The sequence below is a fragment of the Typopeltis vanoorti genome, chromosome 7 (assembly GCF_054136105.1).
Source record: "Typopeltis vanoorti isolate ZY-2024b chromosome 7, IOZ_Tvanoo_1.0, whole genome shotgun sequence".
In the NCBI taxonomy this organism is placed as follows: Eukaryota; Metazoa; Arthropoda; class Arachnida; order Uropygi; family Thelyphonidae; genus Typopeltis; species Typopeltis vanoorti.
The window spans coordinates 133254184-133271679 of record NC_143555.1 but is presented as its reverse complement, the minus strand read 5'-3'; the positions used below and the strand labels follow the sequence as shown (position 1 = coordinate 133271679).

The window sequence follows — 17496 nt, the reverse complement described above, 5'->3', positions numbered from 1 at the left end:
TACAATACAGAATACAGAACAGCAAAATTTGACGTAAAATACGGGACAGTCCCGTGGCTAGGAAAACTTGTCTTTCAATAATGTTTGCTACTTTTAAAGTAATAAAATTAATAAACATATAAAATATGAGGAGTAGTACATCTCATCTATAATATGATAAGGACAAGTTCTCATAGTTTTCTTCGAACGTTAAGGAATACATTTATGTTATCAATTTATTTATATGTAGACTATGTACATTTACGAGAAATGTTATTAATATCATTTCTCATAATTAGCTGGCCTGGTTGGCCAAGTGGTTAGCGTATCTGTTCTCCAGCCAAGAGTCTGTGGGTTTGAATCCCACTGTGGGCATGAATGTTTATAGTTGTCTGCAAAAATACTAGTGATGGTAGATGGTGTTGGTATATGTGATGAAAGTAGTTGCGGTTGGTGGAGACGGAGAGTTGTATAGTAGGTGCCCTCCCTCCCTCGATGAGTCTTTGGACTCCTTGGAGGTGTCATATAATAATAATAGTAATAATAATAATATTGCTTTGTAACATGAATGTTTTAAAGTCATCTGTTTTAATTATAATTTTCAAGTAAGTTTAACTAATTAATATACATAATCTCTTATTTATAATAAACATTTTATTCATTTATTTTGCGATTATAATTGTTATTTATAATAATTCTTTATAATATTTATTAACATACATTATAAAAAAAAAGACTTCTTTGCAGACTGTATGTTTCATTTATGGAACATGATGCTTAACACCGGTGTTAAGCATTATGGAACATGATGCTTAACACCGGTTTATTGATATTCAACACTGCACCATAGGAATATGGAAATAATAAGATATGTTTATTGGTTGCCAATATTTTGCTGGATTTTTAACCAGCATCTTAGGGACACAGACAACTTGTCATAGCACCAGCATACAATCAAGTAGAAATAGTGGAAACAATTCAAAATTGTATTGAACATCAGAACTAACTTTTTATGGATAAAAACAAATCTACAACTTGAGCTTCAAGTTAGTTGGAGTTGTTAGTTTTAAAATGCCTCATTGAAGATTTTTGGTAAAATTAAGACTTCCATACTTGTTATCTGGAAAGTGCTTTATTGCCAGTGATGATTCGAAAAATAGTCTGTCCACTTGTAATGACTTCTGTATAGCACTGTGTGATATGATACACAAAGCAGTCTGCCATTTCTGCATTCTCTAAAGTGGATAACTTGGCTTACTAAGTACAGACAGGAAAAGTTACAGGCACTTTATATGTTCTTGGATATGATAGTGGATGGAGTTTGTACTGAGTTGAATGGATGTGACTTGCTAGTTCAGAGTGTGGATTAAACACGATTATCAGGATTATAGTTATTAAATACTCTGTGTATGTTTTCTGATGTACTCCAGATATAGGGAAAAGGAATAATTTTGCTATAGGTTTTGTACTGGGAAAAAGAGGAGGCATGTAGTGTTTTATTGGGGTTGTAAGTGTTGGGTTAAAAATGTGTGGTAACGGTAGTGATTACAGTGCAAGTGAGCTGTGCTATTGCAACAAATAGTCTTGACTATTTGTATCAGTGTTTTGCTACAAAGGAAACTATCTTGTTGGGCTGGATGATTGTTTGGTAAATATCATCCAGTGGTGTGAGTTTATTATACTTGACTAGAAATTATTCTTGTTTTAATTCATTACCCAAGAGTAAACAAACAAAGTATGCACATGAAGTATCTTCACAACTAGTCTCCTTATGTGTAGAGGCTATTGACTTAATGCAAAAACATTATAGGAAAGTCCACTACCCAGATCAGTTTTGACTTTATTAAGGTCTCATCTGTGGGAGCCAGACTCAAGAAAATGTTAAGATTAAATCAATGCAGAAGTCATATTTTCTATGTACAAGTGGTATTTGTCATATCACCATATTCTTTGCAACCCAGCAGTAAACTTTCTACAACTATCTTGAACTAGAGTATTTAATAATATGGTGATACACCAGTTTGAACTCAATAGCTTCCACGTGGGTGGTCTGAAAAGTTCTCGACCTTAACCATAAATGGCAACACTATCTACAAGGTTTTTTTTTTCCCCTAAGTTGGTACATCTGTCATAAATATCAATGTGAAATTGCAAGTCATTCTATCAAGTAGTGTGTTTTATACAGCTGTTGGAAGCTAAAGTGTTGTCTGTATCCCTTGAAATGGATAAAATTGAGTATCGTGCGGTTATAAAATTCTTTGTAAAAGAAGGTTTAATGCCAAAAGAAATTCATTTGAAGTTCATAAAAGTTTATGGGCACGCTTCTCCTTCGTTTTGACTGTTAAGAAATGGGCTGCCAAGTTTAAACACTGCTGAACCAGCCTCGAAAATGATCCACATGAAGAATGTCCAAAATGTGTAACAACACCAGAAATCATTGATCAGTGCAATATGGTATTGGATGACCAGTGAGTCAAAGTGCGTGAAATTGCTGAGACTATAGGCATTTCAAAAGAACGTGTAGGATAAATTTTGCATGAAGAATTGCAAATGAAAAAGCTTTGCACAAGATGGGTGCCATGCAGATCAAAAACACACTCGCATGAAAATCTCTAAACAGTGCTTGGAGCATTTTAGCAAGAATAAAACTGATTTTGTGCATCGATTTATTATTATGGATGAGACTTGGATTCACTAGTGCACTCCAGAATCCAAACAGCAGTCAAAACAGTGGACAGAAGCCGGTTATTCAGTGCCAAAGAAGACAAGGTCATGGCATTGGTGTTTTGGGATGCTAAAGGCATTTTGTTTATTAATTATCTTGAAAAGGGTAAAACAATAACCGGGGAATATTATTCCAATCTTTTAACCAGACTAGATGAAAAAATTTGTGAGAAAAGGCCCGGTTTATAGAAGAAAAAATCATGTTTCATCAGGACAATGCACCTACCCACAAAGGTGCCTTGGCAATTGGAAAATTAAGGGAACTGCACTATGAATTGTTGGAACATCCACTCTGGTCCCCAGATTTGGCTCCCTCTGACTTCTATCTCATACTAAAATTAAAAATCTTTTTCGCTGGTCAGCATTTTTCTTCAAATCAAGAGGTGATTACAGCTGTAGAAGGGTATTTTGTAGATCTTACTGAGAACCACTACAGGGAAGGAATGATGTTGCTGGAGCATTGCTGGAATAAATGTATTAGTCTTAAAGGAGATTATGTTGAAAAATAAAAATAATTTTGAAATTATAAATTCGTTTTTTCATTGTTAGGCTGAGAACTTTTCAGACCACCCATGTATATACAAATAGACTAGCCATGAATATACTTCACACACAACTTGGTGTATTTTATTATAAAGTATAATGTACTTTGTAACCCAGCAGTAAAGTATTCTAGGTTAGTGTGTGTGTTGGCTTTCTGTAAATGGAAAAAATCATGAACCATTTGATGTATAAAAAATATGTCTAGGAAGGTTAGACAGTTATACAATCCTTTTTTTTCTATTTTAAGTGCATTTTAGAATGTCAGCTGTTTAAATTCACTGAAATATAACTAGCGTGCTCATACCACAAGACCAAATAATATCTGTCTTGACCATGGGTTTTTGTGTTTACACTGCTTATTTATTTAATTATATTTTTTTATATAATATAGCATAACATTTTTACAATTGTTTGCACTTTGGAAAAAAAAAGTTATAGGATTTCTTTTAAAGATTTTTAAATTGTATTTTTAAAATTAATATTTCTTAATAGCTAATTACAACTTTTTCATATTAAACTTTATTATATTTGTTCATTTTATTTCATTCTGTATTATCCTCTCTCTAAACACATATTGTAGATAGACCAGTTCATTAATCATCTACAACCTTCTGTGGTAAATGACCAAATATTTCCTAACGTAGTTCAGGGATTTATGGACACCAATCCTGCTATTCGTGAACACACTGTTAAGGTATGTATGACTAGTTTATGTAATCTAAATTAATCGTGGCAATGGTATTGCTTTAGTAAAGAGATACACTTAGGCTATTATGCCATTCAATTTGTCAAATTCAGCTATAGAGAAATAGCATCATTATTTTCCAAGATGATAATGAATGAATTTGTAATTATGATGTCATAGTGAGAGTAAACTATGATGATTATCATGTTAAACTACACGATAAACTTATTCACCGCAACAGATATCAAGAAATTCCAACCAATTAAAGTAATTTCACTATAGCAAACTACCAATTATAATAGCCATGGGCAACCCAAGGTCTGCGGGTCAGATGGTGGCATGCAAGCACTTTTTGAATTGTCTACAAAAAGGTTTGTAAAGAGAAATTCTGTTATTTTGATTTTAAAAAAAATAGTAGAAAGGAGTGTATCTATGTATAAGTATGTGCATGGTAACGACATGTTGTTACAATGGAAGTGTTTTATATGAATTAAATATCTTTTATCTATAGAATAACATGTATGCCACAGTAAATAACTTTTTCATTATGTAAATATTTCGTCATATGTATCATAAGACATCATCAGCACAATTATTGAATAACAATAGGAATTGAATTAAAAGAAAACAGTAGCGTGCATGCTTAAATTGGAATCCTTCTATGTATATAGTCGCTTGTTCATGGATTAACAACTACTGAGTTGAAATTAAAACTAATTAAATTAAATGAAAATATAACAGATAAATTATACCACAACTGGCTTACATCAAGAACTCCTTCAATGCTTATACCAAACTCCTAAATAGATGCAAAAAAAAAAAAAAAAAAACTATCATATCAATGCTTCCAAAACAGAATTTGAATGGACAAAAAGCAGAAAACTTGCAGCCTGCCCAAATGGCAGCTGTGCCTTTTGGTCTCTTGCCAAAGCAATTGTTCATAACTTTTTGCCCAACATTATTCCCACTGCTATCATATCCCCAGCTGGCTCTACTGCATCATCACTCACAGAAAAAAACCAATCTCCTGTCTTCACTTTGCCTCCGATGCATGCATAACTGATAATGGGAAATGCCCCTAAACCATTCCAGCTGCCTAACATATAACACCCCTATATCCTTTTACCAGAAAGAGATCAGAAACCTATTGTGTAAATTAGACACAAAAAAAAGTCTCCTGCCTCTAGTGGCATTCCTCTAATTGTCCAAAGGTTTGTGCACCAGAACTGACTTCTATCCTATGCTACATGTACATACTGTCTTACAACATTGGTATCTATCCCACAGCCTGGAAATTGACCTATATGACCTATTCCCAAGAAGGATGTCAAATCATTGTACTCTTACTCACCTCAGTCCTATTTAAAGTGATGAGAAACCATCAATTCCCAACTCCTACACTACCTTGAAGGTACCCAGCTATTAAGTAATCACTAGTATGGATTCCGTCACTGCCAATCAACAGGAGATCTACTCTCTTATATCACCCATCTCTGGACAAATGCCATGGAGAAATTTGACAAATCTCAAGTGGTTGCACTTAATATCTCCAACACTTTTGACCAGGTCTGGCACAAAGGCTTGCTAAGCACACTTCCATCATTTGGTCTGTCTCAGGACTTCTGCAGTTGGAGTGACAGCATTCTGTCTGGACATACACCGTGTGTGTGTGATGGTAGACAGTTCCTTATCCTCTCACCATCCAACTAATGCCAGGGTTCCACAAGGTTCTGTTCTCTCATCAACTCTCATCCTTCTGTATATCAATGACCTACTTCAGTTGACTTCCAACCCAATACATAGTATTGGGTTGGAGTTCAACTGAAGGAGTTTTTTATTATTTTTGATAACATTCAAATTTCCAGATAACATGAGATTTCTCTTCTTGGAATTATCCTGACATCAAGCCTCTCCTGTCATAATACATCACAACCATTGCATCCTCAGCTTCCAAAAAACTAGGATTTCTCTTTTTGCTTAAGACGTTACTGCATCTCTGAACAGCTGTTAACCTTATACAAATCACAAATCCATCCAGTTATCGAATACTGCTTTCACCTTTGGAGTAGGGTTCCCTCAAAATGCTCGACTCAATACAGAAGAGATAAATTAGATTAATAAATCTTATCTCTTACCAACTCACTTTCTCCACTTTTACACAGACATTTGATCTCTGAAACTTGTGTATTTTACAAATATTTCCACAGCAAATGTGCATCTGAAATAGTATAAATAACCCCCCCCCCCCCACTCAGTTCATTTGAATATGTAAAGCTGCCTCTCAAAGTCGTTTCACAGTACATCTTGAAACCCACAAACAAATTTCTTTTCCTCCTTCATCCTTGCTACTGCTGTACTGTGGAACAGTTTTTCCCCTTCCCCTGATGTATTTCCCAAGGAATACAATATTCAGGCTTTTAAATCAAATTTAAAGCAGTTTCTCCTTTCCCTATCCACATATGATACTAATGTACTATAGATTGATCAACCAACCTCTCGTGTATGGGATCAACATAAAAAAAAAAAAAAAAAAAGCTATAGGTCAGGGGTGTTCAACTCGTCAATTGCGGAGCGAATTTTGGTCGATCTCTTGTGTATTCCTCCTTACTTACAAATTTAATTAAAACTGAAAACATAATATTTTATTTATCATTATTTTGTATTATTTTTAATTCACTTTTGGTGTATTGCTATTGTTTATTTATTTTTCATTAAAATTGTCAAATCAGTAATTTTCTTATAAGTCCGGGTAAATGAATTAATTTGGATCAGTGGAAGTCAAACAGCGAGCCGAGTGAATACGATTATAAGCAAAGTGTAAAAACTCGATTGTAGCTTAAATATTAAATATTCCAAAGCACATTACATCGATTTTTTACTTAGGTTAAGTCCCATGTTAATATTGTAAAAAAATAAACTTTGTTTGTCTCAGTATAGTTTGTATTAGATGTTTTTGTAAATAACTCTTTTGAAGCTAACTGTATATACTGCTTTAATAAGAATATGTTCAAGTGTTAAAAACAAAGGCAATGTTTTTGTCGCTGAAGCTGTACATGGCAGCATTAGAAAGATTGTTATTAAAACTGTATGTATGAGAAAGGCTTGCAGGCTTTAAGTGTAAACATCTCCGAAGTCAGTCAGAAAAGGTTCAAACAACATTCCACTGGCTGGGAACTTACAATCAAAAGAAAGCGGAGGAAAACCAAAGGCGTGCTGAACTTGAAACTTAAGATGAAAGACTCATGCCGATTCTTTGGAGGTTGCCAAACTTCATGCCAGGTTCCATAATTGCTGTCAGAGAGGAGGCCGCCTTGTCCAGAGTTGCCGTTAGAGAGACTGCCTGGATCCACATTGCTTGAGAGAGGAGTTTACCGCTTCCAGAAAGGAGCTTCTCGGTTCGAGACGTTGCTAGAGAGAGACTACTTCTAGGCTGCAGACAAGGTTTCAAATTGCCGAAAGGAAGAGTTCCAATTGCCGGAGAAAAGTTTCCATGCCAGGTTAATGTCAGACATTCACCAGTGTGTTGCGTTTTCATTACAATTTGATGAATCATTTGACTTCACTGATATTGCTCAGTTAATGGTATTTCAAGATTATTCAAGTAAAGAAGAACTTTTGAAAATTATACCATTATTGGGTAGGACTAGGGGATAAGACATTTTTTCGGCATTTGATGAATTTGTGAAGCAACACAAACTTCCGCTTTTTAAACTTGTGTCTATTACTACTGATGGTGCTCCTGCAATGATAAGTAATAAATCAGGCTTCATTTCATTATGTAAAAACGATGACAAATATCCAAATTTTTTAACGTACTATCGTGTTATTCACCAACAAGTACTATGTGTAATAAAAGATTAAACACAAAAGATGTTTTGGATATTTCATTTAAAATTGTAAATTCTGTTCGAGGAAAAGCCCTGCAATGGTGATTATTTAAATTACAGGCAGATGATGATAGGGAACTTCTGTTGTACAATAATGTTCACTGGATCGGCAGAAGTCAATTTTTAGAAAGATTTCCTGTATTAATTAACGATATAAAAAATTTTCTTGATGAAAAAGGAGATATTTATCCACAATTGAGTGATAAAAGATGGTTGTTACACTTTATCATTTTTAGTAGATTTCTGTACGAAATTAAGCAATTTAAATTTAGAGTTACAAGGTGGAGATAAAAATTTAATTGACATGTTAAGTTCAATAAAAACTTTCCAACAATACTTACTTTTATTAAAGAAAAATATAAATGACTGCGAATTTAGACATCTCTCATATTTATTAAAATTTTTTGAATAAAATCAAGAAATGCTTCTCTATGATTTAAAAGAATTTATTCATGAAATAGAATTAGGAAGAAATAGAGGAAGAAATAAATTCAAGATTCAAAGATTTCAATAAAACTGAAATAATTGTATCTTTTATCAATAATCCATTTCAAGAAACATTACAACTGTGTTATAATTAATTGCATTAATTTCCTGATGTTTCGACCTTATGAAGGTCATCTGGAATAATTAATTATAATTTTAAAGTAATTAATATTAAATATTATATTAAATAATAATATTATTAAATAATGATAATAATAAAGTAATTACAACATGGTTGTAGTCACCATAATTTGTCTGAAATGTAGGATAAGAGGTTGAAGTGAGTCTGTTAGGTAAGGATTATTAATGAGCTAAATTGTTCTCCTCTGAACAGCATTCAGAATTTTTAGGGAAGTTTTAGATGTACCCAGAGGCGTAGCTAGGGTGGAGTGGTCCACCCTGGGCGGCACTTTGAATCTTTTTGAATTTTTGCAGTTAATTCTAAAATACAGTCTCCAGAACTCATTTCCAAATATTGTAATCTTCTTCTGCAGCTTCTCCCACTTAAGTGGGGTCACTGTTGATGATGAGTCTCCTCCACATCCTCCTGTCTTGGGCTGTCACGACATCCAAGTTCTTTATCCTCAAGTCCTCTTCTACCAGCTCCCTCCATCTCGTCTTTGGTTGCCCACACTTCCTCCTTCCTTGCACATCCATCTGCATGACCCTTCTTCCCACAAGTTCGTCCTCCCTCCTCATCACATGACCAAACCATCTCAACCTTGCCTCCTGTATCTTTGCTCCTAAGTTCGTAACTTTCTCTGTTCCCCTCACATAGTCATTTCTCAGACGATCCTTTTTGATCACACCGCATATCCACCTAAACATTCTCATCTCTGCTACTTCCATTCTGCTAATGTTAATTTTCCTCAGGGCCACAGTTTCTATAGCATACATCATAGCTGGCCTAACTACTGTCCTATAGATTTTGCTTTTCAGATTGATCAGCACCCTCTTATTGCATAACACTCCAGCCATCTCCCTCCAGTTCCTCCAACCCACTTGTATCCTGCATCCCACTTTCTTCTCAGCTCCTCCATCTTCTTCCACTGTTGAACCTAAGTATCTAAAGTCCCTCACCTTCCTGATGACATTTCCTTCCAGCTCCAGGTCTGTCTCCTGGCTGCCGCCCACTGTGCAACACATATACTCTGTCTTATTTATGCTCAGTCTCATACCTCTCTCTTCCAGTACTTTTCTCCATCTTTCCAGTTTAGTTCCCGCTTCTTCTCTTGAATCTGCACACAGCAAGATATCATCTGCATACAACATTGTCCAAGGCGCATCTTCTCTCACCTCCTCCGTCACCACCTCCATCACAATGTTAAACAGAAATGGACTTAATGCTGACCCTTGATGCAAGTCAACTGTTACTTGAAAACTTTCTGTCTGTCCCAGACAGGTCCGTACACTAGTCTTCACATTTCTGTACATCTCCTGCACCAACCTGACATATTTCTCTGGCACCTTCTTCTCCCTCAGACACCTCCAGACTTCTTGCCTTGGCACTCTATCGTATGCTTTCTCCAGATCAATGAATGCCAGATGTAGCTCCCGTTGTTTCTCTCAAAACTTTTCCATATTCTGCCGTAACCCAAAGATAGCATCTGTTGTTGATCTACCAGGTATGAATCCAAATTGTTCCTTTGCAATCTCCACCTCCTTCCTCAATCTTCCATCAAGAACCCTTTCTAGGATTTTCATTGTGTGGGACATCAACTTTATTCCTCTGTAATTTTTACAGTCTTGTGCATTCCCTTTACCCTTGTAGATGGGAACAAGAGTACTCTCCTTCCATTCCTCAGGTATATTTTCCTGTTTGCAAACTTTCATGAACAGGTCCCACAGCAGGTGAATTCCCTCTTCCCCCAGTGCCTTCAATGCCTCCACTGGAATCCTGTCAGGGCCCACTGATTTTCCATTCCTCATTCTCTTCATGGCCTCTGTCACTTCCACTCTACTGATGTTCTGCACCATCCCCTCAGAAGGCTGCCCATCTTCTCTGTGAGTCCTTGCATTTTCCTTATTCAAAAGTCCCTCAAAGTATATTTTCCATCTGTTTCTTATGTCCACATCCCTCCATAATACTCCTCCTTCAGCATCTTTGATCTGCCTCACATGTAAGATGTCCTTTGCTGCTTTATTTCTACATTTCGTTAGTTGGTAAATTTTTCTCTGTCCTTCCTTTGCTTTTAATTGAACATACAGATCTTGATATGCCATGGTCTTCGCCTGTGCCACAACTCTCTTGGCTGCTTGCTTTCTCTCTCTGTACACCTCTCTGTCCTCTTCCACTCTTGACTCATCCCACTTCTGCTTTGCCTTCCTCTTAGCTGTCACTGCCACCTGTACATTATTATTCCACCACCAACCCTTCTTCTTGTTCTCTCTAATCTTTCCAGATGTCTCACCAAGTACCTCGATTGCACAGCTCAGGTTTACTTTTGAATTATGTTTCCACCAATCTTGTACACTTTCCAGCCCATCCGAAATCCTCTCTAACACCCTCTCCCTAAAACGATTCCTCACACTCTCTTCTTTTAAGTGAAACCACTTAATTGTCTTCATCCCATGCCATCCAGAGGTTCTTATCTTCAATCTTATTTTAAAGTCTGCGCACAGCAGTCAGTGTTGCTGTGCCACTTGATCTGTTGGAATTGTTTTACAATTTGTCACAACCTTAAGATGTTTTCTTCTAGTCAAAATGTAATCAGTTTGTGAACTGCTGTTACCACTCCTAAATGTTATTCTTCCCACTTGTAGAAAAACGAGTTCACAATTGCCAGATCAAACGCTACTGCAAAGTCCACAATCCTCTCTCCTTCCTGGTTCATCATTCCCACTCCGTGGCCACCATGCACCCTTTCACAATCTCTATTCTGTCTCACTGTGTGTCCATTCAAGTCTCCTCCAACAATCACCATCTCGTTTTCTTCCGGTTCCCTCATTTCTTCATCTAACATGTTCCAGAACTCATCTTTCTCCTCTGCTGTATAGCCAACTTGCGGGGCATATACATATAATATGACCACCCACTCTTCTCCAAGACCCAATTTCATTCTCATCATCCTGTCGTTCCTTCTACCCACTTCCAGTACTTCTCCCTTCATTCTGCCACGCACCACAATTCCTACACCATTTCTTCCCTCGTTATTTGCTCCACAGTAGAACAATTTATATCCATCTCCCAGTTCCTTTGCCTTTTCCCCCCTTCCACCTTGTCTCATGCACACATAAAATGTCCAACTTCCTCTTCCTCATCATGTCTGCCACCTCTCTTCCCCTTCCAGTCATGCTTCCAACATTCAGTGTTCCCACTCGCAACATCTTCTCCACCTGCTAGGCTTGCTTCTTTAACCGCACCCGCCCTTGATTCGGTAGCTGTTGTCCACTTCTCGCAGCTGTAGGGTGATGTAGCTGTGCATCTCTTAAGGGGTATGCCCTAGCCCTTATATCATTTTCTCTTTGACTCATATCATAGCTCTAGCTATGATGCTATGATATGTAATATTGTAATACTACTGCAAATTTTCCTCACAATTGCTGTAAGTGTTGCTAGTTGTGAGAGGAGTTTTTCTAAATAAAATTGATTAAGAATTACCTATATTACTATGAGATAGACTTTGCCAATGTCATCGACGATTTTGCTAACAGAAAAGCAAGAAATAACATTTTAGAATGTTGAAATTAAAGTTTTACTTCAAAAAATAAATACGTCGTTTTGACTTTTTGTAGTATTTTTGATATGTATTGAAAGGGGCGGCAAAAGCTCTAGCTACACCACTGGATGTACCATCCCATATGTGTGAATAGTATCCTAAGGATGGGTGGATTTGGGATTTGTAGAGGGTTAGTAGTTGGGTGGGAGTAAAGTGGCGGCTTGAGCAGATAAGAATATCTGGCTTTTTTGAAGCTGAGGAAGCTATTGATATGATGTGTTTATGCGAAGTGAACTTGTAGGTAAATGTCAGTCCAAGGAGAGAGAGAGATAGAGAGAGAGAGAAATCTGATCCTCTCTGGTGATTTATGCATTACTGCAGGTAAAGGAAAGTGAACAGAGATCTCTTTTATAGGAAAAAAGGCAGGATTATTAAAGATGCCAAGAAATTATATTCTTAAGGGGTGCTTAAGGGTCAAAGCTGTATAACTGAGAGGAGACCTCCACATAGTCTTTAAAGGAATGTGGAGAACTGACCAGGGCTTCTGACCTAATGTCCAATCCTCACCTTCTCGTGGTGCAATCTGTTAGATATCTACCTGGATACTGAACGGATGAGGATGGGCTGGCAATTTGGGATTTAGCCGACCAAATTGTATTCTTATTGGCTTAAACCACAATATTAAATGATTGTACAACATGATAGAATTTCATGCCGGCTGGGGCGTCGCCCGGTTAAACAAGGCCCCCAGTTGTTTTCGCCAGGGAACCAGGGCAAACAACAAAAAGTCAGTTACTGGAACGAATCCTACAACACACTCCAACTCAGTATCACCAGAATTGAAGATCAGTACTATCAACATAAGAAGCCTGAATAGCAAAGAAATGGAGCTGGCAGAGGAATTAGATAAATACCAGATCGACATAATAGGGGTGACTGAAACAAAAAAGACCAAAACTGGTGAGCTTTTTCTGAGCAACAAATACAAAATATTATATTCAGGTAATGACAATCAAGGAAAAGAACGAGTAGCTATAGTATTCAACACTGAATGTGAGGCTAATCTTGAATGGCAGGCAATTTTAAGTAGAGTGATGTGGGCAAATATCAGAATGGGGAACTGGACAATGAGACTTACTTGTGCCTATTGTCCCACAGAAGGTTCTCCTAAGGTAGAAGTGGAGGAATTTTTTGAGGCTTTAGAAAAAGCAACTGACAGAATGAAAAATAAAAGTTGTTCCTTGTTGGGGATCTAAATAGCAGAGTAGGAAATGATTGTCAGACATACAAAAATATTTTGGGAAAATTTGGAGAAAAGCTAATAATAATGGCAAATATCTGTTGGATTTCTGCTCAGGACATGGGCTAGTTATTACTAACACCATGTTCCAACATAAAAATGTGCACAAATTCACATGAAGAGAAGAGGCAAGGAATAAGAAAAGTCTCATTGACTATGTTATTGTTGATAGTGATGTTTTCTCTCTGGTGCAGGACACTAGAGTGTACAGAGAAATTGGAAGTATCACTATTTAGTCTTGAGCAGGATAAAATTGATTTCATATTGAAAAGAAGAACATGTAAGAAAGTTTTAAAGTTAATAAAATTTGAGCAGCTCTCAGATGTGAACTCTAGACTAAAATATACAAAGATTATTGAAGAAAAAATGAAAGAGTTTTAGAACAGGAATCAAACCTTGGAGATTCAGTGGCAAGCTCTGAAGAAAACGTTGATTGATTCTACGAGAGAGGCATGTGGTGAGGTTGTCTGCAAGGATAGAAAAATTAGAACTCCCTGGTGGACACAGGAAGTTAAAGAGGCAGCGAAGGAAAAGAAGAAAGCATATCAAAAGTTCTTGGCAAATAAGTCAACTTGTGCTCTTAGAGAATACAGAGACAAATGTAAGAAAGCTAAACACTGTGTAAAACTAGCTAAACAAAAGTGATGGGAAGACTTTGGTTAGAACATAGAAAATAAATATCAAGAAGGTGGCAAGATATTCTGTAGGTTGTTGAAGAAGCTAAGTAATGGAGGAAAGAGTGCTGTAAAAGGAATTAGAGATGATAAAGGTGATATGAAAACTGGTGAAAAAGATATCCTTGAAGTATGGAGTAATTACTTCAAGGATATCGAAATGTTGCTAAATGAAACTAACAGTGATGACAGCACAGTGATAAAAAACACTGACCAGGCATGCAATCAGGAATACATATCCATTCTTGAAGTAGAAAAAGCCATTAAAAGTCTGAAATGTGGAAAGGCAGCTGGAGTATATTATATTAGACCAGAAATGCTCAAGTATGGAGGTATAAAAGTTTTACAGTGGCTACACTGCATTGTTCAGAGGACCTGTACAGAAGGATGAATTCCAGATGATTGGATGATAATTCTCACAAACTGATTGAGAGAATTACAGAGGTATTTCTCTACCGAGTGTTCCTGGTAAGATTTATACCTATATATTTGAGAAACGGTTGAGTGGGATTGTGGAAGAGAATCTTGGTGAGGAATAAGCTGGATTCAGGCCAAATAGAGGCTGTCAGGATCAGATATTCACTTTATGACAAATAGTTGAAAAGTCATGGGAATATAACAAAGATCTGCATTTAAGTTTTGTAGATCTGGAAAAAGCATATGACAAGGTGCCAAGAGAGAAGCTATTCAAAACGCTATAGTTGTATGGTGTTAGTGGATCATTATATCAATCAATACTTAGTCTTTATTTGAATTGTAAGTCGGCAGTTAGAATTGAAGGAAGTACAGGAAGATGGTTAGATATTAAATCTGGTGTCAGACAAGGATGTACATTATCCTCTCTGTTATTCATTATCTATATGGATCACATTATGAAGGAAAGTGGTATTAAACATGAAAACAAAATTGGAGATGTTAATGTGAGCTCTTTGCTTTATGCAGATGATGTTATACTTCTAAATAAATCTGCTATAAGTCTGCAAGATTCCCTGTCTAAATTGAATAACTGCTGTAATAAATATGGTATGAATCAGCAATAATAAGACAAAGATAATAAAAATAGGCAGAAGATTGAAAATATCACCTGCATTGTGAATGGAGAATCTATAGAACAAGTAAAACATTTCAGCTACTTAGGCACGATTTTTAGTGAAGATGGTAAATTAAATATTGAAATAGACAACAGAATCAGCAAAGCTGGTATGATGGGAAGTCAATTGAATAAATTCATATGGAATAAGAGAGAAATTAGTCGGAACACTAAATTAGCTATATACAAGACAGTGTTCAAACCAGTTTTAACTTATGGATCTGAGAGCTGGGTCAGAAGTAAAACACTTGACCAAAGACTAGAGACCGCAGATATGAGAGTCCTGAGAAAGATTAGGAGCATGAACAGATGGCAAGAATGGAAATATCATATTAAAAACGAGGATATTAGGACAGAACTTGATATTGTTTGCATCCAGGAATGTGTTAGCAGAGCTAATCTCATGTGGTATGGTCACTTAAACAGAATGAGCGAGGAAAGATTAGCCAAACAAGTGTTCTCTGCCAGGTTGGTAGGAAAAAGACCCAGAGGGAGACCAAGATATAGGTGGATTGATACGATAAAAAGTGCCTTAGAAGATTGATATATAAATATAAGATCTGACAATGTTGTAGCTTTGGCAGAAAATTGTAGGTAGGAAGTTAATCCTTTCTAGGTTTAATCCTTTATCCAAGTGTAAGCGAACAATATTTGCACACGAAGTATCTTCATGACAGGGCTGCTTGTATATAGAGGGTAATAACTTCATATTAGTTGCCTTAGTATCCCATAATGCAAAACACACACCCTTTTGGATAATATATAATGCTATGTGTTATGGAAAGGGCCATTACCCAGACCGATTTTGACCTTTATTGAGGTCTCATTAGTGGAAGCCAGACCCAGAAGGTCTGGGTAGTGGCCCTTGCCATAATGCATAACATTATGCATATCCTAAAGGATGTATGCTTTGCATTATGGGATACTAAGGCAATTGATGTGGAGTCATTAGCCTCGATATACCAGTAACCCTATTGTGAAGATACTTGACTTCATACATTATTTGCTTACACTTGGATAAAGGATTAAACCAATAATATAATGTTTTGGCACCTTTAATTTATAGTTTAACCATGTAGAGTCAGATGTTGAAACTATAAGGTGTGACACCTTTTACTACTTGTTAATAAGGGGGGGGGGGGATTCGAACCCACAGTCCTTTTGGCTGGATTTGGACATGCTATTGAGAACTGCCTGAGTACTATAGAAATTCTCAAATTCTGTCTCTTCAAATTGATTTAAAGTTATATATGTATATGCAAACATTTATATCTATTTGCTTTTGAAAATTTTCATTACATTTAAAAAAATAAGCAAGAAAGATGGAGGCAAAGAGGGAGGGAGAGAGAGAGTTGTAAATTAACAGCTTATGTAATTAATATAACAGCTTGTTAAAATATAGTATAATAATTATAGCAGCTTATACAGTTGACCCTTGAACAACATGGGGGGTTAGGGGTACCCCCTGCATTGTTCGAAAACCCGCATATGACTTTTAACTCCTCAAAAACTTAAATACTAATAGCCTACTGTTGATTGGAAGCCTTACCAATAACATAAACAGTCAATTAACACATTTTATGTGGTATGTATGTATGTATACACACTTAAACATCTTTTTACGCGATAGATACGTTCCTAAAAATTACACATAAATAGAATTCGTGTAAAAAGAACTACTGACTCCATAGAAAAAGTGAAGATTGGTTCCAAACCTGAAATATAAGCAAAATAATGAAAAAAACAAACATTAAATTCATTAGGATCATAAGATTTTTATTTACATTTCATGGAGAACACACATACATATAAAGAATTTTAATAACTTTAAAAAGACATATTTCATTTGTTTGCTAACGATTCTATAAAAATATTATGTTATTCGCTATCAGTTTCTGACAATAAACGTGAAAGCTTTCGTTTTCGTGAGACTGTAATATCACTAGAACTACTAGATATGGTATTATCGTCATCGACTTCCACCTCAACTTGTGGAATTCTTCTTGTCATGTCTTGAACAAAAGTACCAGTGGTTGTTTCAGTAGTTTTAGGCATGAACTCGGTTATTAATCGCTGTGTTGATGCTTTAGATAAGTCGCGACATAATTCTCTGTATGAGGACATTAACAACTTAAGCTCACGTGAAAACTTCCCAGCACGTTCTTCATTTGGATCATGTCGGGCAAAATAATTGCCTAAATTACTGGCCAGTTTAAGACCTCCTTTAATAATATCAGCAGTAAAAGTAGGATTGTCTTGATCATTATCATTAACTTCTTCGCTTTCAGGAGTCTCAGAAACAATCTCCACTATTTCGTCTTCGTTAAGAGGTTTATCAATTAACAATTCTTCGATATCTGCCGAAGTAAGATCATCGAATCCTTCTCTGCCAATTTCACATGCCCAACTTATTATATTGGGGAATTCTGCAGTATGATTGAAGGGAACAGGAGCATTCTCTTTAACACA

The 17496-nt window shown here is 36.2% G+C and overlaps 1 protein-coding gene across 1 annotated transcript in view; it reads left to right on the top strand.

The window, feature by feature from the left end:
* yata (N-terminal kinase-like protein yata) overlaps nt 1-17496 on the top strand; it is a 386793-nt gene that overhangs the window by 205840 nt on the left and 163457 nt on the right. Inside the window, exon 10 of the mRNA XM_090396135.1 lies at nt 3827-3940. Within this exon, the coding sequence (XP_090252261.1) occupies nt 3827-3940 (114 nt within the window). The remainder of the gene's footprint in view (nt 1-3826; nt 3941-17496) is intronic.